Source organism: Eptesicus fuscus, chromosome 2 (genome assembly GCF_027574615.1).
Source record: "Eptesicus fuscus isolate TK198812 chromosome 2, DD_ASM_mEF_20220401, whole genome shotgun sequence".
In the NCBI taxonomy this organism is placed as follows: Eukaryota; Metazoa; Chordata; class Mammalia; order Chiroptera; family Vespertilionidae; genus Eptesicus; species Eptesicus fuscus.
Genome location: NC_072474.1, coordinates 55,268,557 through 55,295,965, shown reverse-complemented (window position 1 = coordinate 55,295,965; position 27,409 = coordinate 55,268,557). Strand labels below are relative to the sequence as shown.

General features: G+C 39.3%; 1 protein-coding gene and 1 pseudogene across 1 annotated transcript in view; both read left to right on the top strand.

Moving 5' to 3' along the window:
• GRID2 (glutamate ionotropic receptor delta type subunit 2) overlaps positions 1–27,409 on the top strand; it is a 1,386,076-nt gene that overhangs the window by 845,008 nt on the left and 513,659 nt on the right. The window contains exon 8 of the mRNA XM_008143549.3: positions 23,397–23,516. Within this exon, the coding sequence (XP_008141771.1) occupies positions 23,397–23,516 (120 nt within the window). The remainder of the gene's footprint in view (positions 1–23,396; positions 23,517–27,409) is intronic.
• Positions 38–10,191, top strand: LOC129150993 (DNA replication licensing factor MCM4-like; annotated as a pseudogene).

Here is a 27,409-nt window from a genome sequence, read left to right as displayed (position 1 = left end):
TAGCATTTCACCCCTGATTTTCCATAAAGAGGATACAATGGGTCATATTTTGAAGAGTTATCTTTTAGAAGGATCCCCGCCCTCCAATATTGCTGCCAGTTCAAAGCACAGCACAGTGTAATGGAGAAATGAAATATTAAAAATAAAAGGACAGAAATTTACACACATAACAAAACAGGGGGCCTTTATTTATTTGCAAGGGAATTTTACTTAGGTAAAAAGTTAGTGGTTGAAATATTTTAAATTGCTTTGGTTATATTATTAGGGTTAAAGGTGCTTAAATTGGTTTGATGCCTGTCACAAAATACAAAAAGCTTTTTTCTTTACACTGAAAAAAAAAAGAGCTATAGAATTAGCTGTTTCTACCATTTAGCTGATACATGGTGAGACATTGGATGGTCCTTATGTTATAATGAAGGTGTAGTTCATAAACAGTTAATATTTTGCAGCATTTGGGAACTATCTGATACTTGATGGCATTCTTCTTCTTCACTGTCAGTGTAGTGTTGAGCCTGGCTGTGACCTCTTTCACCTTAGCTACCTATTCCATTCCAGGGAGGCAGTTTATGCTGTTCAGCTTCTCTCGGTGGTATAAGCATTCTGCAGTTTATTAGCCTCTTTGTCATGTCATCCTTGCTGGCATTTTCCATTTGTCTCGCACAGCTTCTTGGATTTAAAATGAAATGATTAATAAAACAAACAAATTTCTCCTGTACCCTTTACACAAAGGAGACAGACATTTGAATGTTTATGTTCTTTATTTTACCAATCCTTTTTCTTTCGGCATATGTTTGCCGTTCTCTCCTGAAGCAAAAAGAGAAATAGCTAGTCAAATGCAACATGAATGCATTTAGAAAATCCAAAGAAAAGTCTCAAAATTTAGCATTAGAAATGAACTAGAAGTACAAAAACCAAGAAATGGAAGAAAGAAATGTTTCAAATGGAGACTAGCCTATACTTTTATCTTAGTAGTGCTTCCTTTTATAAAATGTATTTTTTATTTTATTATTTTTTAAAAAAATTTTATTGATTCGAGAGAGAGAGGAAGGGAGGAAGGGATAGAGAGGGAGAAACATCCATGTGAGAATGAAACATCTATTGGCTGCCATCTGCACACCCCCTACAGGCATGTGTCCCAACCGGGAATTGAACCAGTGATCTCTTGGGTTCATGGATCGATGCTCAACCATTGAGCCACACCAGCCAGGCATGTACTGCTTCCTTTTTGCAAAAGAATCACTTTAATGGGAATTTGGGTTCTTATAAACAGAAGTATTTGAAAACTAAATGTATTGAATATATTAGCAGAGAAATATTTTTCAACTGGAAATAGATAAGTCAAATTTAAAATCAAGGTGTTGCCAGAATCTATCTATGTGGAGAATAGGCAGGTATGAATCCAAGGGAGATTGCTGAACATGATCCTGAACCTACTAATTTATTAATTTGTAGTTTGGCTAAAATGCAGAACTTGAATATATTCATTTTCCTGATGCTGTCTCATAAAGACAGAATAATAGTTCAGGATGTTGCTTAGGCAACATTTATGTAGTGAGAGTATCAGTAAGGGGGAAACGAAGATACCACTAAATGTAGCTTTTTCTCCTGGAGCAATTCAATATGTAAAATGTTGCTGTAATAAAGTTTATAATCAAAACAATGATATAATAACTATGAAACTCTATTTTGGAGTAATATTTGCATATTTGTCCCTGTAAGCTCTTAGTGACACTTTTAAAGCAATATATATATATTCTATGTATTTAGAAACTAAGTTTAAATTATATACATGATTGCAAATTTTCAATTTCTTATTTTTTGTTTCATGTTTTAAGATAACCTTAAAATTTTGATTTTCCCCTCAGTCACACTGCTTTCCTTCATTTGGGTTATCTCATTCAAATATCAAGGCTGATAATACTCCACACAAAGAGAATTAGAGAGAAAATGTATTCACACAGGAGCTCCTGGAGAGAGCAGAGTGTGCCCCAGCAGGTTCAGTCTGGCTTGGGCCAAGCAGAGGGAATGGGCTGGGCCTTTGTAGTGGTTAGGGGTTGGAGCTGGAAACAGTTCCCATTTACTTGGTCTGGAGATTTGTGTGGCTTAAAATTCCCCTGGGTGTGAAAGAGGGAGGTGCAGGATGGCCAGATATATATATTGATTTCAGAGAGGAAGGGAGAGGGAAAGAGACATAGAAACATCAATGATGAGAGAGAATCATTGATTGGCTGCCCCCTGCACACCGCCCCACTGGGGATGGAGCCTGCTACCTGGACATGTGCCCTGACTGGGAATCAAACCATCATGACCTCCTGGTTTATAGGTAGATTCTCAACCATGAAGCCATGCTGGCCAGGAAGGATGGACATTTTTTTTTAATTCTTTATTGTTTAAAGTATTTACATGTGTCTCCTTTTTCCCCCCATTGACCTCTTCCCTACCACCTCTACCCTCCAGCACAAGCCCTCACCCCGCTACTGTCTGTGTCCATTGGTTATGCTCATGTGCATGCATACAAGTCCTTTGGTTGATCTCTTATCCCCTCACCCCCTGCCTTCCCTCATAGGTTGTACAGTCTGTTTGATGCTTCTATGTCTCTGGTTCTGTTTTTGTTCATCAGTTTATGTTGTTCATTATATTCCACAAATACGTGAGATCATGTGATATTTATCTTTCTCCGACTGGCTTATTTTGCTTAGCATAATGCTCTCTAGTTAGGATGGACTTTTTTTAATCAGCCTGTCCATGAGTGGAGCCAAAGGGGAAAAGGAGGGCAAAGCGTAAAGAGAAGTCAACACCAAACATCACCAATGTGGTCAGGCTCTTTATTGCAATGGGAATATTCTAGTGATAAAATTCTTAATTACATTCAAGTAACCACTGAATGCCTACCTTAGGGCATGCCCTATACACTGTACAAAGTCTGTATTCTGCTGCAAGGAGACAAAGAAGCTAAAGAACAAATCTGTCCTTGAATTATTTATATTCTAATTAAGAAGATGAGACAAAAGACTTAAAAAGCACTGCGGTTGACATAAGCACTATAAATGTCCAACAGAGGGGGAGGTGGTGAAGCTTTATAATTTATTTTTTGTGTTGAAACTTTATAACTTATCTTTTGAATTGATAGAATAGGTGCTTCCACATTTCTCTTCTTTCTTTAAAAAATTAGAGACTAATTCTCAAGTATTTATTTATTCCAGATAGCATCAGTACTCCCCAAGCCATTGCTATTTATATGGACTTTATAGAATATTTTTGAGAGAATTAATAATTTTTAAAATATTGAATATTCCCATCCATGAACGTAGCATATATCTATATAGTCATCTTTGTAGCCCTCAGTAAAGATTTATAGTTTCTTTGTACATATTTCATTGTATTTAGTCATACACTTTTACAGTTTTGTGTATATTTGTCGGTGTGAGAGCATGTGTGTGTGCACACTATCATGAATTATTTTATTGTATTATATTTTTAATTAGTGATTGTAGGTACATAGGAAGTTATTGATGTTTGATATATTATTGAATGACCTCATTAATTCTGGAACTTAAATCTTGATGCTCTTCCTTTGTAGTTTATTCTCTTGCATTTTTTCATTAGATATTGATATCATCTTCAAATAAAATTATCACTTAATTATAATACTTTATATTGTTTTAAACTATAAAAAAATTTCTCTTGGGACATCTTGGAGCACATCCTGCCAGGTACACTCTAGAGCCCTGTGTGCTTTGGAGGCGATCACCTTTCCTCCCTCCAAGTGAGGGTGTCAGGCAATCTGCATCTCAAAGACACAGAGGTGAGGACTCTACCTCCACAGGAGAGCCTCCACCAGTGCTGACCTGGCCTGGAGCTGACCTGCAAACCCTGCCACACAGGACCCATTATTTTACACCTCTCCTCTAATGCATTCTTTCCTATTTCTCCTGAATTTGATGTCAGTTCACCACTGACATATGGTACTCCTAGCTCTTGGTAGAGGGAACCCCGAGCAGCCGTATTAGGGACACACCCTTGAGGCAAAGGCCTCACCTGTCTGGGGTCTGCAGGTAGATTTTCAGTAGGGGCCAGTAAGGCCACAAAACTTGTGATTTGTAGAACAGATATAAATATGTCAACATGCAAATAAAATTTTCAGAAATGTCTTCATCTTTTTATTGACCCTCTGGTTAAAGAAGAAGAATGTGTTTCCATAGATGTTGTTGAACCTCTGTGCATGTAACTACTTGAGAATTTTAATATTATTGAGTATCCATTTTTAAATGTAGGCTATAAAGTCATTTAACAGAAATCTCTACAGACAGTTCATCTGCTACCCACAGGAAGTTATCCCAACTTTTAAAAATGCTGTCAATGAGATCTTCTTTGATATTGAACCTGACTGAGTCTTAGAAGATCTGATTCAAGTAGGACCATTCAATGTGTTGAAGACTAAGAATATGAGAAACCTGAATCTGGAATTCATTGACCAGCTCATCACCATCAGTGGCATAGTGATCAGGATGTCCCAGCTGATTTCATAGAGGCATGGAGCCTTCTTCTAGTGCTAGGTGTGCATCCCCACTGCCCTGGTAGAAATGGACCGTGGCTGAGTCACCGGATCCTGCCTGTGTGAATGCTGCTGCACCACCTACAACATGGCACTGACCTACAGCTGCTTTGTGTTCCCTGGAAAGCAAAACCTCAAACTTTGAGTCTCCTGAAAATGTGCCTGCAGGACAGATGATCACACTGGCATCCTTTCGCTCACAGTTATCTTATTGACAAGGTTCAACTTGGAAACAGAGTGAACTTTACGGGCATCTATTGAGCTGTTGCTATTGAGGCAGCCCCAGGATGAGTAATGTGATCTTCTACAAAACCCACATTGATGTAATTATTGCAGAATGGATATAAAACATCTGTATGAAGAAGCAGAACAGAAACTTTTTCAGAGCAGTATGTGGAATTGCTTAGGGAACTTTCCAGAAAACTAGACATTTATGAGAAACTTGCTTAAGCTTTGGCTCTAAGCATTTAAGAACATGAAGATTTATAAAAGGGAATCTTGCTTCAGCTTTTCCAGGAAACAAGGAAATATTTTAGTCACACAAAGAGGGGCAGACTTTGTGCTGACATCAACATCCTGGTATACAGTGACCCTCGGACCTGCAAGTCTCAGCTGCCCCAGTATATGTACAATCTGCTCCCCTGGGACCAGGACACATCTGAGAAGTGCTCCAGTGCAGTCGACCTAAGCATATATGTAGAAAATGATCCCAAGATGAGGCAGCTGGTCCTGTAGATTGGTGTCTTTGTCTTGAATGACAGTGGCATCTGCAGTATTGATAAGTTTGAGAAGAGGAAAGTGCAAGATTAGTATTGCATGAAGTCATGGAAAAGCTGACTCTCTTCATTGCAAAGACTTAGATTATTTATCAGCTCCATGAACTCACCTGCATCTAGGCAGTAGCAAATCCTACTGAGTCTCAATGGAATCCAAACAACAACAACAGAAAGACTACCATAGAAAATATCCAGCTATGTATCAGATGTCCTCTTAAAAGGCCTGAGCACAAGCACTGGCCAGAGTGACTCACTGGTTAGAGCATCGGAAGGGTCATGGGTTTGATTCCTGGTCAAGGGCACATACCTGGGTAGCAGGTTTGATCCCTAGCCCCAGTTGGGACACATGCGAGAGGCAACCAATTGATGTGTCTCTCTCACATATATGTTTCTCTTTCTCCCTTCTCCTTCCTTTCCTGCCTTCTTTAAAAATCAATAGAAAAAATATTTTCAAGTGAGGATTAACAAAAAGCAGGGCCTTAGCACAGTCTCACTTGTTTGCAGACACTCACCCTAAGTGCCAGAGAAGGGATACCATCTCAAAACAAGTGTCAGGAACATACAGGGAAGAACCAAATTGTCTGGCTTTAGGGAGAGGGCTAGATGGGCAGCTCTCTTGGGAACTAAAGTGCTGTCAGGCACTATTGTTCTTTTGTGGTGCTCTTTCCCCCCAACATACCCTGCAGGCATAGTTGGGTGCTAAATCTGAGTCTCCATCAACCTAGCTAACTGCTCTTACTCCATGGTGGTGATTTTTTTAGACCTCACTTTACCTAATTCATCTTCCCAGCTCAAGTCTCTTTCAGAGACTAACCCAGACAAGTGGCTGGCCTGGCATCATGCTATGGACTTTCCTAAAACCCACTGATACGGAATTTTTGGACTGGAACCTAGATTCTTTGTCCGCTGGAGTTGAAGAACGAATCTACGACCGAGGGTAGTATAGCAAAGGTAGAGATTTATTGAATAACAAGTACAGACTCCCATGTGGGGAGAGGGAAAGAGTCCCACAGAATGGACTCCCACGTGGGGAGGGGAAAAAGGGTCCCACCAACTTCCTGTTTCCATAGTTTATAAAGGCTGTAGTTCCTGTGTCCTGATACCCCCTCTGATTGGTCAATATTCCCTTTTGAATTGGTTACTATTAGTGACTCCTGAACTCAAAGGTTAAACACCACTTGGGACATGTGATGCCCTCCTCCCTCATTGTTCTTTTCTTTCTGGGCTTTCTTCCTTCTTTATTTTGTAAATATAGACCTTTTCTGGCTACTTCTAGTTCCCTTGTCTTATGGAAATATACCTGTTGCTGCTTCCTTGTGTTATGGAAATATATCTGTTACTGCTCCCTCATCTTATAGAAATGTAACTGCACCTGGCTTCCTTGTGTTATGGAAATGTACCTTCTCCCCATCTGTAGCCCTATGTTTTTTTTTCCATGGACCCCAATTCTAAAAATTCCCTAAACCTGCCTATGTCCCCCTAATTCTTATTTCACCATCAAAGGTCCACAAACCCCAAACAAGTAGCAGCCTATCTCCTCGTGCCCTGTGCCTCTTGCTAAGTGACTCCAGTCCCAGCCCTAGTGGCAGCCAGCCTCCATGCACAGCATAGCCACTCCCAGGCTCCACCAAGCCCAGTGCAGGCAGTTACAAACCACAGGTCACTTTGTACCTCTGATCAGGTGGCCCAGGGCTGGACAGTAGTCAGGGGCTGAGCTTGGCCCACATCAGAGCTTCTCCCAAGAGACCCCAAAACCAACACTCCTGGTGACTGGCTTCAGACGTCACCAAAGTACCACTTAATTAGTCACAAAGAGCATACCCAAATGGTTTGGGACTTGGCAGGTACCAACGTCCTGCTGAAGTGAATCCTGCTCCATGGGGTCAGTCCCTGCACAGCTTGTCCATTTAAAACACAGGCAGTCCTCATAGCCAGTCAGCCCAAAGGTCAATCCCACCCACTGATGTACCAATAGCAGTCAAGGATCAACTGCAACAGTAGAGCGTACTCAATCCTCACAAGAGACATCACTGGAGCACCCTGCTCAGGTGGATGGAGAGACTGTGCCATTAGGCCACACAGGATACCTACTATATAAGGCCACTCTGGCAAGACCAGGAGGTATAGCTGATGTACCTAATACATAGAAAAAAAACACAGGGAAGCAGCCAAAATAAGGAGACCCAGAAACATATCCCAAAGAAAATAACAGGGCAAAACTCCAGAAAAAGAACTAAACAAAATGAAGCCTAATCATCTACTGGATGCAGAATTCAAAACACTGGTTATAAGGATGCTCAATGAACTTAGGAGAAGAGGTGATCTCAGTGAGAACAAAGAGATAGGAAACAATGGTATAGGAAACATAAAATAAAACTACTCAGAAATGAAGATTATAATAACAGAAATGAAGAATACATTAGATGGAATCAACATCAGATTAGATGAAGAAGAGGATTGAATTACTGATTTGGAGACAAGATAGCAGAAAATACCCAATTGGAACAGCAAAAAGAAAAAAATTAAAAAATGAGGATAGTTTAAGGGACCTTTGAGACATCATCAAGCATAACATCCTTTGCATAACCATGGTACTAGAAGGAGAAAAGAGGGAGTAAGGGATTAAAAACCTATCTGAAGAAATGACTGAAAACTTCCCTAACCTGGTGAAAGAAATAAACACAAATACAGGAAGTGCAGGCAGTCCCAAACAATATGAACCCAAAGATGCCCACATCAAGACACATCATAATAAAAAAGCCAAAAGAGAGAATCCTAAAAGCAGCAAGAGAAAAACCCTTAGTTACCTGCAGTGGAGCTCTCATTAAGACTGTCAGCTGATTTCTCACAAGAAACATTTCAGGCCAGAAGGGATTGGCATAAAATATTTAAAGTGATAAAGTGCAAAGATCTACAGCCAAAATTACTCTACCCAGCAAAGCTATCATTTACATACAAAGAAAAGATAAAGAGCTTTACAGACAAAAGAAAACTGAAGGAGTTCATTACCACCAAACTAGTAGTACAAGAAATGTTAAAAGGACTTCTCTAAGAATAAGAAAAATAATAAAATAGCAGAAAAAATTCTCACTGACATTGGCAAACAATAAAAGCAGTGGATCAACAAACACTAAAGTTAGTACAATGGTTAAAAGGCAAGGGTATGAAGATCATTTGTAATTACAATAAGTTGAAGGATACACACACACAAAGAAAGTAAAAAAATAATGACAAAAATACATAAATGTGGAGGCAGTGAGTAAAAATGGCAATGCAGTAATGATTTTAGAATGTATTCAAACTTAAGCAACTGTAAACTTAAAATAGACTGCTATACACACAGTTTGGTATATATGGAGCACATAAAAAAAATTTTAAGAGAGGGAAATTCATTCAAGAAATAAAGAGAAAAGAGTCCAAACACAACACTATAGAAATCCAACATACAATAGAAGAGAGCAAGAGAATAAGAAAGGAACAGAGAACAACTACAAAAACAATCAGAAAATAATAAAATGGCAGTACATACTTACTTAATACTTACTTTAAATGTAAATAAATTAACTATCCCAATCAAAAGGCGAATGAAAAAAGAAGAGGTGATACATATATACAATGGAATATTACTCGGCCATAAGAAAGTAAAATCTTATCATTTGCAACAACATGGGTGAACCTAGAGAGTATTATGCTTAGTGAAATAAGTCAGACAGAGAAAGACAAAAAAACATATGATTTCATGTACATGTGGAACATAAAAAAAGAAAATAAATGAACGAACAAAATAGAAATGAATTCATAGATACAGAGAACAAACTGATGATTGCCAGATGTGAATGGATTTGTGGGACTGGATGAATGAGGTGAGGGATTAAGAAATACAAGTTGGCAGTTACAGAACAGTCATGGGGATGTAAAGTACAACATAGGGAATAATATTGTAATAACTATATATGGTGTCAGGTACAAGCAAGATTTATTTGGGGGATCACTTCCTGAGTTACAGAAGTGTCTAACCACTCTGCTGTATACCTGAAATTAATATAACATTGAATGTCAACTGCAGTTGAAAATTAAAAATAAAACAAACAAAAAAATAAAATATTCAGCTACCTTACGTGTTATTTTAAGTGAATTTTGATTTGATCTCCTCATACTGGACCGTCAGTTTGAAGCTTGTGGCAGGCACCTGGCTCACTGCCTTGTGACTGTATTACAAGGCAAGGAGCAGGTGGAGGAGGCATTCATGGACATGGCAGTGCTGGGGACTGCATGGCTTACACGCACAGCACGGCCATGGGCCATGCCTCAGCTGAGCCAGGAAGCCAGCAGCTCTCATGGAAGCTTATGTGCACATCCTCAGTAGTAGCTGAAAAATGGTGCCTGCATTTACTTGAGAGCTGGAATTATTAATCGCCTTCGCAGAAGCCCACGCTAAAGGGTGATTTTCAAAGCGGAAGCACCTCTGAGAAGCTCTCTCTGACCCCTGAGCCGGCATGTCTATTCTGACCACAGAAATGAGGGTTGCCTCTCCTAGATGGAAAGGAGACTTAGCTGAGACATTGAAACAACGTATTTTATCTAAGAGTAAAACAACAGCTCTGAAATACTCACAGCGTTAAAGATATCTGAGGACAACCTGGCATAGCAATTGCCAAAGCTACGTTTGAGGAAGCAGTGCGTGCCCTGGCCGATGATGGCTTTTTGACAGTGACCGAAAAACGGTTCCATTGCTCTGAAGCTCTGAAGCTGAATGCTGTGTTCTGCTCATCTGCACTTGGCATTGCACTGCTGCCATGTAAGTGCAACATTCGGGCCAATCAGCTCCTGCCATTGCCACCATTAGAAAAAAATTCTTAAAATCATTATTTGGCTCCATACAAGTTTCTAAACTGGGTTCAATTTTCTTAGTGAAGTATTTCACCCCTCCCCCCATTTAAAATAAAAATTCTGTGCTAGTTAACAACATATACAGTAGAGATAATTTTCTTAAAGTGCCCTTTTGGGAGGGGAGGGCATCAGGGTTTATAATCTGCATGTGCATACAGATAGCAGGATGTCAGTCTTTTTTGAAGATGGCAGTGTGGCCATGTTTTTCATGTTAGACTTCCTAATGGCAATCACCCATGTGCTTGGGGTTTGTAATATAAGATAAGCCCTGCCAGAGCACTCAAATATAATTCCTTCAAGAAGCTTGTTTGCATGCCTACCATAAGATTAGAAATGAGTGACTGGAAATTATTAGTTTCTAGGTTAACTTTGCCACTTTATCCTAATACGTAAAAGCTTTTCCTAAATGAATGATAGAGAAAATTTATTTGTTGCCTCTATAACTTGTTTTTTGAGCCCATTTCTTGAGTGTAAGAAAATAATATACTCACAATATGTGATTACATATAAAAGCAGTGACATTTTCTGTGGAGTCTACATTAGTAAGCCATTTGCTTCTACCTCTGTGATTTTCTAAATAAACTTTTTCTTATAGTTTGAAAGCAAATAAAAACTTTTCTTGACTAAGTGCTTTAGCTTCCACTTTGAAACTTGTACAATTTTAGTTTAATAAAAATGCCACAGATGTTTTGTTATTAAGTATACTAAGGGTATTATTTGAAAAGGTATTTTTTTTTAAATTCTGTAAAGAATGTATTCTATTTTTGTTTTACTGTATTTTATACTTTTTTTTTTTTGCTTATTAGTAGCCTGTACAATTTTAGAGTAGCAAGGTAAAATACAGTTAATCTTACTTATTTTCCCCACTTATAAGGCAGAGAAAACCGAGACTCAGAAAACTTAAATGACTTGTTAAGGGTTGGTTATACAGCACATTTGTTTTAAATGCCAAGTTTTTTGGATTCCAATTCCATGTTCTGTGTACCATACCATTTACCCTTTTTATTGTTCATGGCAGAAGTAAACACGTCACTACTGTCAAAATCATTTGGTTAAAGAAAACACACACATACACCAACAAATCAGGGGCATATACACCAATGTTAATATTATATAAACAATGTCTTTGTTTTAATATGGCCTTTTCAAATGCTCTGAAGTTGGAGTGTACATTAATGAGGCAGCAAGAGGACTATTTCAAAGGCGCAGACTACATTTTAAAAAGCTTTTGTGGAAAAAGTTTATTTGCACATATATGCATATTTGGTTTATTAATTATGAGAAGCTGCATTTAATTGTAATATGCATTTTAGTAAGGAGTTTCCATATATAATTTAAATTTGATGATGTTGCATACCCTACAATAAGCATTTAAGTCTTTGAAATTAAATAAGTAAAACAAATAAAAGGTGAACTTCTCTGGAAGAGAGAAGGAGGGGATCTCCATTATTACCACCGTAATTTATTTTCAAAGCCACAATTTGAAAACCACTTCCCTGGGGCATTTCAAACTCAGCTTCATCTGTGTAGATCAGCCGTCTTTCTTACAGATTGTGGAATGGCATTACACCCATGCAACACGAGCAGCTTATCTTTATTTGTAGACTTGTTCTATGATTAAATGACAATCATTTTCTATTTTTTCTTACAGTTAATATTGAAATAGTTTCCAAGAGTATGCTTTGTTCATTCATGCATTCATCACTCTTTTAGCACATATTTATCAAATGCCTAGCCTGTGGAACATATTATTCAAATTCTTGTATGTAATTACCTGAAAAGGAATTTAGAGCCTAGTATTGGCTAAGTATACAAAAAGCAATACTCTAAGGAGAGACAACAAAGGCCCCAAATGTGCTAAAAATAAGATTCTGTGGAATCTTAGAAAAGGCCATGGTGCAGTGTGCACACGCTCAGGGCTCTGCTTCATGGCTGAGGCACTCTTGCTCAGGACAGCACACAGCTGATCCTCCCCCCAACCTCCCCATCCCCCACCCTCATCCCCCTGTCCAGGAACTGTCCTGTCCAGGGCAGAAGGGAGCTCTCCACTTCACTTCCTTTCCAGAAAAGCATGCACCCAATGACTGGTCATTGCAGAGCCAGAAAGATCAGAGCCCCTTGCCTCCATTTGTGATCACTCCAAAAAGTCATTGTAAAGTAACTAGAGACTGGCCCATGGGATCACCTGAGCTGCTGCTGTGTTTGCATTGCATTTGCCCCTCTCCCTCTGTCCAACCCTTCTTTCCTCACTCTCCTGCAGATACTTTTCTAGGAGGGCTACAGGTAACTCTCCTGCACACAAATCTCCATTTCAGAGCTGTTTCCTGGGGAACCTGATCCCAAACAGAGAAATTAGATTTGAAGCTGATATCTACATGGAGCTGATAGCATCTCAATACAAATTTGAAAATTAACAGTTTTGAGATAGGTAAAGCTATGGAGAAGAACATACTTCAGGTGGTGGGGGCACACCAGCTGACATATCTACTGGGATAAAATATGTGGACAATGAGAAAGATGGATTAAAATACTAGAGTATTAGTTTGTCCGACGGTTGTGGGTTATTGTTAAGCTAAAATACTAGAGTACACAAAGTACATGGAGAAAATAGTTTGAACTGGAAAGAAATTGAGGAAAGGAATTTATTTTCGAGGTAAGTGAATGACTAAAAAATTTCTGAGCATGGGTCTGACATAATCAGAGCTGAGTTTTAGAAAGAATATGCTTATATTTTTTGTTCTATGATTCAAACAAAAATTTAAAAAAAATTACATTTAAAAAATGTGATTACATATAAAACCAGTGACACTTTCTGTGTGTTCTGCACTAGCAAGCCAATCAAGATTTGATAGCTCCTTCAATAAAAAAACAAAAAACAATTTGCTAGACCCTTAAATCCACATTGGCTTGAATAATCAATTTCTGCTAAATCCCTTGCAGTAATTATTTTCAATGCTGAATGTGGGAAAATATAATATAACAATATTTGTGGCAGGATCTCAAGTCTCTTAATACCAATTCAATTTCCCATATTTAAACATTTTGATAAATATATCTAAAAGATATCTTGCTCCCATTTGACCCAGTGATCCCACTTCTAGGAATATATCCCAAGAACCTAGAAACATGAATCAGAAAGGACATATGCACCCCTATGTTCATGGCAGCACAATTCACCATAGCTAAGATTTGGAAACAGCCTAAGTGCCCATCAGCATATGAGTGGATTAAAAAACTGTGGTACATCTACACAATGGAATACTACGCTGCGGTAAAAAAGAAGGAGTTCTTACCATTTGAAACAACATGGATGGAGCTGGAGAGCATTATGCTAAGTGAAATAAGCCAGGCAGAGAAAGATAAATATCACATGATCTCACTCATTTATGGAATATAATGAACAACATAAATGATGAACAAAAACAGATCCAGAGGCAGAGAAACATCGATCAGAACCTCAAACCTCAGGGAAGGTAGGGGAGGGTGGGGGTAAGGGGGAGAGACCAACCAAAGGACTTGTATGCATGCATATAAGCCTAATCAATGGACACAGACACCAGCAGGGTGAGGGCATGAATAGGTAGTTGGGGGGTAATGGGGGAATAAGGACACATATATAATACCACAATCAATCAATCAATCAATCAATAAAAGATATCTTGGTACATGTTGATATCTGAAAGACTATTCTTTAAAATGGCAAAATATTAAAATTACTTCTTATATGGCAATCTATTCATTCAAAAAATATTTATTGAATACTACCATATGGTGTACTGTGAGATCACAGAATAAGGACTAAAAATAGAAATATAAAAAAGAATTACAAGTGTGATCAGTCCTCCGAAAGGGGAAACACCAACTGTTCTGAAAATATGTGACTGGAGAACCTACTTTAGGTGTAAGAGTGACAGATGAGTGGAAACATTTAAGATGAGTAGTCATTAATGAGGGAAAGAAAGAGAGGAGCATTCTAGAAATGGGGGAGGAAGAATGTTTCATGTAGGGCATTAGAATGTTAGCAGGCTCTCAGTAAAGGGAGCTTGTCACATTTAAACATCTAAAATAAGACCAGATGCCTGGCTGGTGTGGCTCAGTGGTTGAGTGTTGACCTATGAACTGGAGGTCACGGTTCCATCCTGGTCAGGGCACATGCCCAGGTTGTGGGCTCCATCCTCAGTATGGGGGTGTGCAGGAGGCAGCTGATCAACCATTCTCTCTTATCATTGATCTCTCTCTCTCTCTCTCTCTCTCTCTCTCTCTCTCTCTCTCTATCTCTCCTTTTCTCTCTGAAATAAATAAAAATATATAAAAAAATAAAATAAGACCAGATGGCTAGAATAGAGACAGAAGAGGGCCATGGTTCCACATTAGGTCCAAGAAGTAGGCAGGGTAAATATCACAATATCACGACAGGTTTCTTTTAACCATGTTAAAAGGCCTTAAACTTTGAAGGGTAAGGTTAAGCCACAGAGGTATTTTAAACAAAATCAGATTACTCAGTGGCTGCCAAGTAGAGAATCCATTCTGTAGCTGCTATTGGACCAGATGGACTGGATGAGAAAACACCAATTTGAGAAGCTCATGCTCCAGTTCAGAGGAAGCACAGGCAATTATGTGGGTCTTGGAGATGGATGAAAGCAGATATCTTAAAGAGATATTTAGGTTATTAAAATAAGATCTGGCAATTTAACATAAATGTGTGGGAAGAAGAATAACTTGGACAAAGTTGGGGGTTTTGCTGTTGTTTTTACATCTGTATACTTGAGGAATGGAAACCTATTACTTTGCTTTTTATATAAATCAATAGGTACCATTTAGAATTCATACACCTGAAGAAGAGAGAGAATTTTGGAAAACATAACCTGACTTGCCAGAAACAGTATTGACTTGAAATATAAGTTAGCCTCTTTACAAAATGTGCACAAATAAACTTGTTGTCACAAATGTCTTTAAAAAATCAGCCTGCCTTTGAAATATTTCTCTTGTGGACTCATCAATGTATACTCCAACTTCAAGGGCATTTGAATCATAAAGTGGGTAAAACGGTATAGTTTAATTTAAGCTAACTCAACACATATTTTTAGCAATCCACCATGATATATATATATGTTATGTTGGACACTCAGTTTACATAATTTAGAGGAAAAAAGTATGAGGCACATGATGAAGGTTTTATTTCGGGTTGCTCAAGTAGCTATTTGTCTGGGCCTCGATTACTTCTTTCCTAAGATGTAAATAGCATGATCAGTAAGCTAGTAACCTCCCATTTTTAGTTAGCCTCCAGTCTCTATTATGAATGAATTTGAGTGTATAGGTATATATGTAAATATATAGGTACTAGAGGCCCAGTGCATGAAATTCGTGCACAGTGTGTGTGTGTGTGTGTGTGTGTGCGTGTGTGTGTGTGTGTGTGTGGGTGGGGGGGGCTGTCCCTCAGCCCAGGCTGCACCCTCTCCAATCTGGGACCCCTCGAGGGATGTCCTAGAGGGATCAGGCCTAAACGGGCAGTCGGACATCCCTCTCACAATCCAGGACTGTTGGCTCCCAACTGTTCACCTGCCTGCCTTCCTGATTGCCCCTAACCGCTTCTGCCTGCCAGCCTGATCACCCCTTAACCACTCCCCTGCCAGCCTGATTGATGCCTAACTGCTCCACTGCCAACCTGTTTGCCCCTAACTGCCCTCCCCTACAGGCCTGGTCACCCCTAACTTCCCTCCCCTGCAGGCCTGGTCACCCCTAACTGACCTTCCCTACAGGCCTGGTCTCCCCAATTGCTCTCTTCTGTAGGCCTGGGTCACCCCCAACTGCCCTTCCCTGCAGGCCTGGTCACCCCCAACTTCTCTCCTCTGCAGGCCTGGTCACCCCTAACTATCCTCCACTGCAGGCTTGATCGCCCCTAACTGCCCTCCCTTGCAGGCCTGGTCCCTTCCAACTGCCCTCCCCTGCTGGCCTGATTGCCCACAACCGCCCTCCCTTGCAGGCCTGGTCCCTCTCAACTGCTCTCCCCTGCTGGTCATCTTGTGGTAGCCATCTTGTGTCCACATGGGAGCAGCCATCTTTGACCACATGGGGGCAGCCATCTTGTGTCTTGGAGTGATGGTCAATCTGCATATCACTCTTTTATTAGATAGGATAGAGGCCTGGTGCACTGGTGGAGGCCAGCTGGTTTGCCCTGAAGGGTGTCCTGGATCAGGGTGGGGGTTCCCTTGTGGTGTGGGGCACCCTGGACAAGGGGCCTGTGGTGGTTTGCAGGCTGGCCCTGCCCCCAGGTGACCCAAGTTGAGACCCTGGTATCTGGGGTTTATTTATCTTCTATAATTAAAACTTTGTAGCCTGGAGCGGAGCCAAGCCTCCTGCTCACTCCGTGGCTGCTGCCATTTCTGTTGGAATTTATTTATCTTCTATAATTGAAACTTTGTAGCCTTAAGCAGAGGCCTGGGCCGACCAGGGCTGCAGAAACTTGGCTTCCTCCATCGCCGGGGGCAACCCTAGCCTCCTGCTCTTTCCAGCTCTGTGGCTGCCACCATTTCTGTTGGAATTTATTTATCTTCTTTAATTGAAACTTTGTATCCTTGAGTGGAAGCCTGGGCCACCCAGGGTGTGTGGAAAGCTTGGCTTCCTCCATTGCCAGGGAAACCCAAGCCTTCCTCCTGCTCTCTGTGGCGGCAGCCATCTTGGTTGGGGTTAATTTGCATACTCACTCCTGATTGGCTGGTGGGTGTAGCTGGTGGGTGTAGCAGAGTGATGGTTAATTTGCATATTGCTCTTTTATTAGGTAGGATATATCTATCTATCTATCTATCTATCTATCTATCTATGCACATATACACATATATAAATACTATAAGACCGATGCATGAAGATTCGTGCTAGAATGGGCTTTCCTTTCCCTGGCTGCCAGTACCGCCTTTCCACTCCAGTCCAGCCCCTTTCCGCTCAGGCCCTGGAGCTGCCTCTTTCTGCTCCAGGAGCCGCCTCTTTCCACACCTGTCCCACCTTTGCACGCTGCCCAGAGGCCCTGAGAGACCAGGGGTGGGGCAGAACATCCCCATGGCGATGGCACAAGCGTCCCACCCCCATCACTTGGCACCTGTATATGCAAATCAACTGCCATCTTTGTTGGGTTAATTTGCATATCACTCCTGATTTGCTGGTGGCGTAGCGGAGGTATGGTCAATTTACATGTTTGTCTATTACTAGGTAAGATTATATGGCAACTCAAATTCCGCTAACCATTTCACATAAATTATGTTTTGTTTTCAATTTTTGTTATTTTTCATCTTTTATCTTAGTATTTATCTACCCATTATATTTATTTTCTGAGTAGGAAATGTAGTATTTCCCTTCTGTGGGTATTTCTCTATCTGAAATTAACTTATGAAACATGAGGGTATCAGGACATGACACTGAGTCTGGCATCTCTCAATGTGTTCACAGCCTTGCTGGGCTCATGATCATTTAACAGGGTGTCCTTGGTTACCAAGCATGTCTGTAGGTTGCAAGGAGCCTAGGAATATGTATAAGGAAATGAGATGAGTATAAAATATTTGATGTTCCATATGATCTACCAAAAGAATCTGTGTTACTTTGCAGACTCAAGTATAGAAGAAAATTCTTCAGCCGCATAAACAGAATGAAATAAATTTTTAGTAATATTTTTTTCTTCTTGTTTCCAATGTATCCTATTTGTTGAGGAACAAAAATTTTCCTTTTCAGAAACTGATTATCCAATGGTAAATTATTCCAACCTTGATTCTACACTTTTAATTTTTCTTCTCTTATGCTTTCCATATTTGATGCTCACTGGGGAGAGGGTAGGATGCAATCCAAACCAATTTTACTTGGATTTTAGTGGTTTCCTCTGGCAGCAAATTTTACTCTCAATTTAAAGGACATTTAGAAATCATTTGTATGTGTTATTCATACTATCAATGCCCCATTAGCTTATTTTGTGTAGAATCTGCTATATCATCAAGAGATAAAAACCGTAACAGTGCATGCATGAAGACAATGACTGTTCTTTGCCACCTGGCCAAGGCTCTGATTACAAGGCTGATATGAGGATAAATGGAAAAAAAAGAAGGTGAGGAGCATGGGAATATTCTTGAGCAATCAAAAACCAGAATTTAAGTGTGGATCAGATAACAAAGGGCTTCAGTTGAAGGGTTTATTTGCTTGAAATACTGACCTCTCAAGCATCCCTTTCACCTTCATGAGAAGGTTTTACTGGTAAAACATGCTAACAGTTCATTAAGAATCCTATATAATAAAACGCTAATATGCAAATAGACCAAACGGGGGAACAACCAGTTGCTATGACTCGCACTGACCACCAGGGTCAGACACTCAACACAGGAGCTGTCCCCTGGTGGTCAGTGTGCTCCCCAGGGGTAGTGCCGCTCAGCCAGAAGCAGGGCTCACAGCTGGCAAGTGTGGCAGCAGTGGCGGGAGCCTCTCTTGCCTCTGTAGCAGTGCTAAGGATCCCTCAGGGTATGTCCAACTGTGGGGAGTAGGCCTAAGCTGGCAAGAAGGCACCCCCCGAGGAGTCTCAGACTATGAGATGGGCTGAGGGACTCTGCACCCCAGTGCACAAATGTCGTGTACCAGGAGTCTAGTATAACAAAAAGCCCTAGCTGGTTTGGCTCAGTGGATAGAATGTCGGCCTTCGGACTGAGGGGTCCCAGTTTGATTCTGGTCAAGGGCACATACCCTGTTTGCGGGCTTGATCCCCAGAAGGGAGCATATAGGAGGCAGCTAATCAATGATTCTCTCTCATCATTGATGTTTCTATTTCTCCCTCTCCCTCTCCCTTTCTCTCTGAAATCAATAAAAATATATATTTAAAGATATTTTTTAAAAATAATATAACATAAAAGAGATAAATTACAAAGTCATAAGGGGAACAAGGTAAGTGGAGGCCACAGTAAACTAAATAAAGGTCCCTGATTTATGGTTTCATTCCTTGTATAATGTAAGTGGACTAAGATGCTCAGTACTGGATACAAGCTAAGGATTAAGACATTTACCGGGAATGGCCATATGAGTATTGGTTGGGAATAATAATAATATAGTGCCAGGCAGTCTAATGTTCAAAAGTTTAGAAATTACAGGAGAATAGCATTTTTGCAATGAAACAATCATAGTGATATACAATATATTTCCTATTTTTCTTAGAAATAAAGCACTATGACAAAAAATTAAGATGATGACATTTTAGGGATATTACTGAAGTGTGATTGAAGACAAGAAAAGCTCTTATAAAATGTTACTGAATACCAGTTGTTTGAACTTAAATGTAATAATATATACTATATTTGTAAGTCAAACTCTCACAGTATTTGCCATTTGGTGATATTAATGATTATAAGATCCACTACACTTATCCTGATCTCTAAAATGTTAACTGATAATTGAATTCTTTCAAATATTAGTATGAGTGAACATGCAGGATATAATTGACTTGAAAGAATTGGATAATTTACCTCCTTTATTTTTTTCTTACCCTATCCCCACCTCCAACAGTAAAAGGAGTGAATAGGTTATAGATCAGTTGCATTAACTCTTTTCTACCCAAACACTAATTGGTTAAATGTAATTGAGTCCAATTTTGCAAAAATATTTTCCAAAGCTATGTGAATATTCAAGCATATAGTGAAATTTTGTCACCCTAATAAATGTAGTTGAAAAAAATCAGGATCATGCTTACAATATTTCGCAGAATTAGAAAGCCTTCAAAAATAGAGAATGAAAAAATCACATAGATGATAATGCTGGTGATAATGATAGTAATTAAAGTTACACAATTTATTGAACACTTTACTATATTTTTTCTATGTAATATAAAACTCATAGTCTTCTGGGTTTAGTACTATTATTTTATAACTAGAGGCCCGGTGCATGAAATTCATGCACGGAGGGGCATTGTCCCTCAGCCCAGCCTGTACCCTCTCCAATATGGGACCCCTCAAGGGATGTCCCAGGGATTGGGCCTAAACGGGAAGTTGGACATCCCTCTCACAATCCAGGACTGCTGGCTCCCAACTGCTTGCCTGCCTGCCTTCCTGATTGCCCCTAACCGCTTCTGCCTGCCAGCCTGATCACCCCCTAACCACTCTGCTGCCAGCCTGTTTGCCCCCAACTTCCCTCCTCTGCTGGCCTGGTCACCCCTAACTGCCCTCTCCTGCAGGGTTGATCACCTCCAACTGCCCTCCCTTGCAGGCCTGGTCCTTCTCAACTGCCCTCCCTTGCATGCCGGGTGCCTCCCAACTGCCCTCTCCTGCTGGGCATCTTGTGGTGGCCATCCTGTGTCCATATGGGGGCAGGATCTTTGACCACATGGGGGCAGCTATTTTGTGTGTTGCAGTGATGATCAATCTGTATATTACTCTTTTATTAGATAGGATAGAGGCCTGGTACAGGGGTGGGGGCCAGCTGGTTTGCCCTGAAGGGTGTCCAGGATCAGGTGGGGGTTCCCTTGGGGCATGGGGCGGCCTGAGCGAGGGGCCTGTGGTGGTTTGCTGGCCGGCCATGCCCCCTGGCAACCCAAGTGGAGGCCTTGGTATCTGGAATTTATTCTTCTTCTACAATTGAAACTTTGTAGCCTGGAGCAGAGCCAAGCCTGGGGCTCCCTCCGAGGCCGGCAGCCATTTCTGTTGGGGTTATAATTGAAACTTTGTTGCCTTAAGCAGGTGGGCCCAGCCAGGGTGTGCGTAAAGCTTTGCTTCCCCTGTTGCTGGCAGCAACCCTGGCCTGCTCTCTCAAGCTCCATTCTGCTGCCATTTGTTTGAATTTGTTTACCTTCTATAATTGAAACTTTGTAGCTTGAGTGGAGGCTTAGGCCTGGCAAGGGCAGGCAGAAAGCTTGGCTTCCTCTGTTACCTAGGAAACCTTGCTCTCTGTGGCTGTAGCCATCTTGGTTTGGGTTAATTTGCATGCTCTCTCTGATTGGATGGTGGGCGTGGCTTGTGGGTGTGTTGGAGGTATGGTCAATTTGCATATTTGTCTATTATTAGGTAGGATAATCCCATTTAACAGATGTTGAAATTGGGACAGAGAAATTAAAGGACTTAGCCACGTTTACACAACTAGTAGATTCTGACAACATAATTCAAGGCCATGGTATTGACTAAATCATACATGAGAAGAGCGCAGAACCATCAATATCAACATATTTTATTAATAAAATTGGATAATAAAAGAGAAGTTGCTTATTAGGAAATAGTTATGGAAGATCAGTTTTGTTGGTTATAACTGTTGAAAAAATGAAATAGATTAAATACTGAAAGTAATGAGTAAGCAATAGTTTTATTGAATTCCTGTTATGAACTTAGCATCATGCAATGGGTATAAGACACATATGCAGTAGGAGATATAGCAGATAGCATAATACCTGCCATTAAAGACCAGAAGTTAAGTTAGAGGTTATGGCAAATGAAATACAGGTGACCTGTGACATGACGAGGTCATGTCCCAATAAACCTAAGTTGAAAATATTGTTAGTCAAAAATGAATTTAGTACATTTAACTTACCGACCATCATAGCTTACTGTAACCTACCTTAATGTGCTCAGAACACAATATCCAAAAAACGGCTGGTAACCAAGTGCACTGGAGAGTACCAGTGGTTTACCCTTGCAATTGCATTGCTGACTTGTAGCTGCGCTCACTGTTGCCGACCAGCATCACCAGAGTATCGAACTGCAGGGGGATAACAATAAAAAATCAAAATCTCTGCCCTGGCCGGTTTGGCTCAGTGGATAGAGTGTCGGCCTGTGAACTGGAGGGTCCCAGGTTCGATTCCTGTCAGGAGCTTGTACCTTGATTGTGGGCACATCCCCAGTGGGGGGTGTGCAGGAGGCAGCTGATCGATGTTTCTAGCTCTCTATCCCTCTCCTTTCCTCTCTGTAAAAAAATCAGTAAAATATATATTTTTTATTTTTTTTATTTTTATTTTTTTAAAAATATATTTTATTGATTTTTTACAGAGAGGAAGAGAGAGGGATAGAGAGCTAGAAACATTGATCAGCTGCCTCCTGCACACTCCCCACTGGGGATGTGCCCGCAACCAAGGCACATGCCCTTGACCGGAATCGAACCCAGGACCTTTGAGTCCAAAGGCCGACGCTCTATCCACTGAGCCAAACCGGTCTCGGCAGTAAAATATATTTTTTTTAAAAGTCAAAATCCCAAGTACTGTTTATACCAGATTTGAATTGCTTCTGCACCATTGCAAGGTTGAAAAAAAAAAAGTGTAAGGCAAAACACATCATAAATTGGGGACTGTCTGTATATTTAATTATCAAACAATATAGAGGTGATACTTAAAGTGATGTACAAATCGAGATAACTTGTTCAGATAAATGTGATTATCAGGCTAAAATTCCAAGTTAGAAGTACTATAGTTTAGAAGTGATTTCAAATATGATTTTTACTTGTAAAATCCTAAATGATAAACTAAACCAAGAAAAGAATGGTAAACAAGAAAGAGAGAAGTCTGACCAACATTACCATCTGTTGGGGAAATGAACACCTGCCATGTTGAATGAGAGATGAAGCTTGGAAATTCCCAATGAATCTCAATAGCCAGCACTACTGGTTAAGAGCAAAAACAGATTTCAAGTCCAATTTAGATTTCTTTTTTACATTTAGACAAGATATTTAAAGAAGGAGGAAAAACAACCCGCTAATAGCTTATAAACCATAGCTTTTAGAATCCAGGAAATAATTTTAGGTCCAATTAGAATGGCATTGTGCTGAGAAAGAATATTGTCAAAATGTGTCTCCAGAGTAGATCCATTCTCTCCGAGAGCATCTAGTTTTCTGACGGATGGATCCACGTGTGTCAGAAGGTATGAAGGCAGCAAACCTAGCCTGGGATTTAGTCTCAGCGAAAACATCCTGTCAGTTTGTGTAATCGTTTGACTCTTTGGGTCTAAATATTCTGTCTGTGAAGTGGATAAACTTGGATTAAGTGATTCTCAAGATTACTTTCAATTGCTCTTCAATTTATGCTGTGCACTTATTAAAAAGTAGCCTATTCATAATTGCATGCTTGAAATAATATTTATTTTATAGATGGAAATTGTTTTACTAGAACTTTCTTTTATACTTTTGATTATTACTACTTTACCTTTTTTCTGAAATCTTACATCAGTATATTTTCTCTGCTTTAGGGTGGAGTTAATGGGTTGACTGGAGAGCTGGAATTTGCAGAAAATGGAGGCAATCCCAACGTCCACTTTGAAATTCTTGGAACCAACTATGGAGAGGAGCTTGGCCGAGGCATTCGCAAAGTAAGACCAGAAACACTGATAAATATGCTTTCCTACAGTAACTATGGTTGTGTTTGATTGTCTTCATACAATACGTTCACAGTATACATTACAGTTTCTACTGTAGTTTGAAAAAGAAGAAAGGGGGAGAATTAGACATTTAAATGACCTTAAGTACTTACCAGAAGTATTAGTAAATGAATTTTATTTATGTTTTAGAATAATTTAAAGGAAGAAGGGTACAGGAATCTGATGGTTTCCTAGGGAACTAGCATAATCTTTCATTCATTATAATAATTTTTGTAAAGTAATGAATTTAATATTTGTACAATGCATAGCTGCTTGGTTTTAAACTTGTAACATGCAGAAAATCAGAAAAAAGAGCTTAGAGGAATTTCATTTAGTAAGAGTGAAGTCCTTCTATAAAACTGACATTTCAGTATTTCAGCTTCTCTATGTGGTATGCATAACTAGCAAATGGCTTGCAGGAACTGAGCTCTGGCGCTATACCTCAGATCACATGTAAGAAGAAGCTGAGGGCAGTAAGGAGTATTTCATGAACTCTCGAAACTATAACTTTCTTGAGGAGAAATATAAAAGCCCTGGGAAAATTGCTGTGACAGTTTGAATTTGCCATCTTTTTATATTTGTGGTAGGAAAATCTCAAGGTAATTACATGTGCATACAGGGCTCATAACTATAAATTTCTAAGTGTATAAACTTGCTGTATCGAGTTAAGAGGTTCTTTAGTATCTGTTCCTTTTCCGTGTTGAGTATAGGATGCAGAGAAACTTAGATAAAACTAAGGAGTTGTTCTAATCAGCAATAAAAACCTCTTGGAAAATTTATGCTAGAAGAGTTTAAAATATTTTAATGTGTTTTAATTATTGTTTTATATTGAAGCATAGTAAACATAGAAAACTGCAAAAATATTAGGATAGTTTCGTGAGTTATTTTCAAGGAAACAACTACTACTATGGTAAAGAAATAGGACATACCAAGCATCCTGAACACCCCCTCATACTTCATTCCCAACCTCCTCCCTTCTGAGTAGTATAACCAATAGTCTGAGTTTTATGATACTCATTTCTTTACAGTGTTAAATATAATTTTATTAGCTGTATGTACATCTACTATGGTCTGTTTCTACTTTTAAGATCTCAAGTAACTTTAAGGCTACTATGAATTAGTTTGTGAATTGGCAGCTCTATTTATAAATTGGGCAGTTTTTTCACATGGACACACACACACACACACACACACACACACACACACACACACACACACACAATGTTTTCAAGGATACTTATCAAGGGAAAACTTTACCATACAAATAATGACGGTAGTTACTAGATGTGTGTACAAAATTGTTTCCACTCCCAGTATCTCCAAGTCTCAAAAAGAGTGAATGGCTTTCCATTGACAAACTGTCAAGGTGTCAGTGTTTATTCTGCTGCAGGTGGTGAGGTGTATGCAATGCCTGAAGCCTTATCACCTGGAGCAGGGACCCTGTCAGCTTTCATAACTGAATAGGGCTTGTCTGCTTAGGATTTGGATGTATATTGACCCAGTCCCAAATAGTGGACTAATCTTGTCTGTATTGGCCTGGTACGATTGGAGGTTTCACTTTTCAGAGTTGGAAGAGAATGTGAAAAGGATTACTTAATTTTCACTGATGCTGATCAAACAAGAGATTTCCTGCTTTGATATCTATTGCATGTTTTTTACTTTGATGTGAGGTGGTGTTTCATTCAGTAGATGGTGTGTTCAAGGTGTTAGACACTGTATCCTTGAAGATAAATTCAGGTGAACCTCAAAGCCAAATTTCTAAATGATCAAAGTTTTCTATGTCTTTAAATTTTCTCCAAAATTCTGGTTGTTCTGGTTTTTGTTCATCACAATAAAAACTACCAAAAAAAATTTAAATAATAATATTTTACACAATCTTCTAAAATGAAATTTATTCAAAGATGTAAAAAGTAAATATTAAATATTTAATGGATCAATTTTGTTTTTTCTTAGGAGAGGAATTTTACACACTAGTGTTTTTTTTTCCTTATGTGTCTTTGTTTTATTTTGTTTTGCCAATGCCACTCACTTTTTACTCTGAAGACTCAGTTCCAGCATTAAAATTTAATACTCTAAACTTAATGTCTTTGAACTTTATCACTAATAGGAAAATATGGCCTGGAAAAATAGATTAAAACTGGTTTTGCAACCAACCTTAATTGCATAGTAATGCTTAGTATCTTCTTCATAAAATTGTTTTCTTATGTAAGCTGATGAAATAAAATGGTACAGCAGAGATATTCTAGCTCCTAGGTATAATTATTTTTCAGATAGATTTAGAATTTTTACTCAAGTTCTCCAACATTAAGTTTAGAAATATAAAATCTGTAGCTTTACATTCTTGAGAAAATCGAATGCACTGCTTTGCAAAAGGTAGTTTTAATGAACTAAAGTATTTTCTGCCGTGTACTTAGAAAGAGGAAATAACAGCCTACCCTTCAAATGGCCAATGATTAAATATTGAACAGGTATTCTTCAACATTGTATTTGTATTCTGATTATACAATATCTAAAATAACATTTACTTTTCATATTAACCTGCTTTATGTTTCCTTATAGCACTTTTTATAAACTGAAACTATATGCATTCATATAATTATATATAAAAACCTTATATATGTTTATATATATTGTGCATGTATAGGTAAACATCCTATATAATAAAAGGCTAATATGCAAATCAACTGAACGGCAGAACAACCAGTCACTATGATGTGCACTGACCAGTAGGGGGCAGACGCTCAATGCGGGATTTGCCCCCTGGTGGTCAGTGTGCACCCAGAAGGGGAACGTCGCTCAGCCAGAAGCCAGGCTCACCAGCAGGCGAGCGCAGCGGTGGTGATGGGAGCCTCTCCTGTCTCTGAGGCAGCACTAAGGAGCAGTGAGCCTGGCTTCTGGGTAAATGGTGCTCCCACAGGGGGAGTGCCGCTCAGCCAGAAGCTGGGCTCATGGCTGGCGAGCACAGCAGTAGTGGCAAGAGCCTCTACTGCCTCCGTGGCAGCGCTAAGGGGCTGAGGGACGCCCCTGCCAGTGCACGAATGTCATGCACCAGGCCTTTAGTAAATATAATAAATTTACTTGTTTATAGTCTGCCTTTCCCATTATAATGTAACTCCGTGAGATAAGAATGTTCCTTGCCATATCCTCCAATATATGGCCTATAGTAGATGCTCATTAAGTATTTAATGAATGTATTAATGAATTTGTTGTCATATTGACTTAAATATCTGCAATATTCTTCACCTATAATAGCCATGTTCTTCCTTTATTCAAATGAAAAATAGTAAGTATACGGACATAAACTAATTGTTGGCATAGCACATTAGAATGAGAATGTGTAATTACAACCTTTCCATCATCGTATTCTCATGCTTAGCAGAGTTGGCCACTTGGTCACCAAAATTACACTCAATGATTTTACTGGTCATTAGGTAAGATTATGTACAATTTCTTTGCAGGTATTCACAGACGATATAGAAACACTTTATTGATTATTCCAAACAAATATTTAGATCGATTATTCTAATCACCCACAAAAGTGCAAGCTCAATAGGAATTAATGGTGTTTGTAGTTCAAGATCATTTTTTAACAACTAAGCTAGATTTATATGTTTAATGGGAAAAGTACTTAGCCTTTCTGTCAGACACACCTGGGCTGAAATTCAGACCCTGTTACTTACTGGCTGTGTGATTTTAGGACTACTAAACCCAGTGAATCTCAATTTCTTTATCTATAAAATGTGGATAATAATACTATCCCTGATTGTTATAAAGATTAAGTGAAATTATGTTTGTAGGTTACATAATGAGGATTAAAATAATGTTATTTTGTAAATGGACAATAA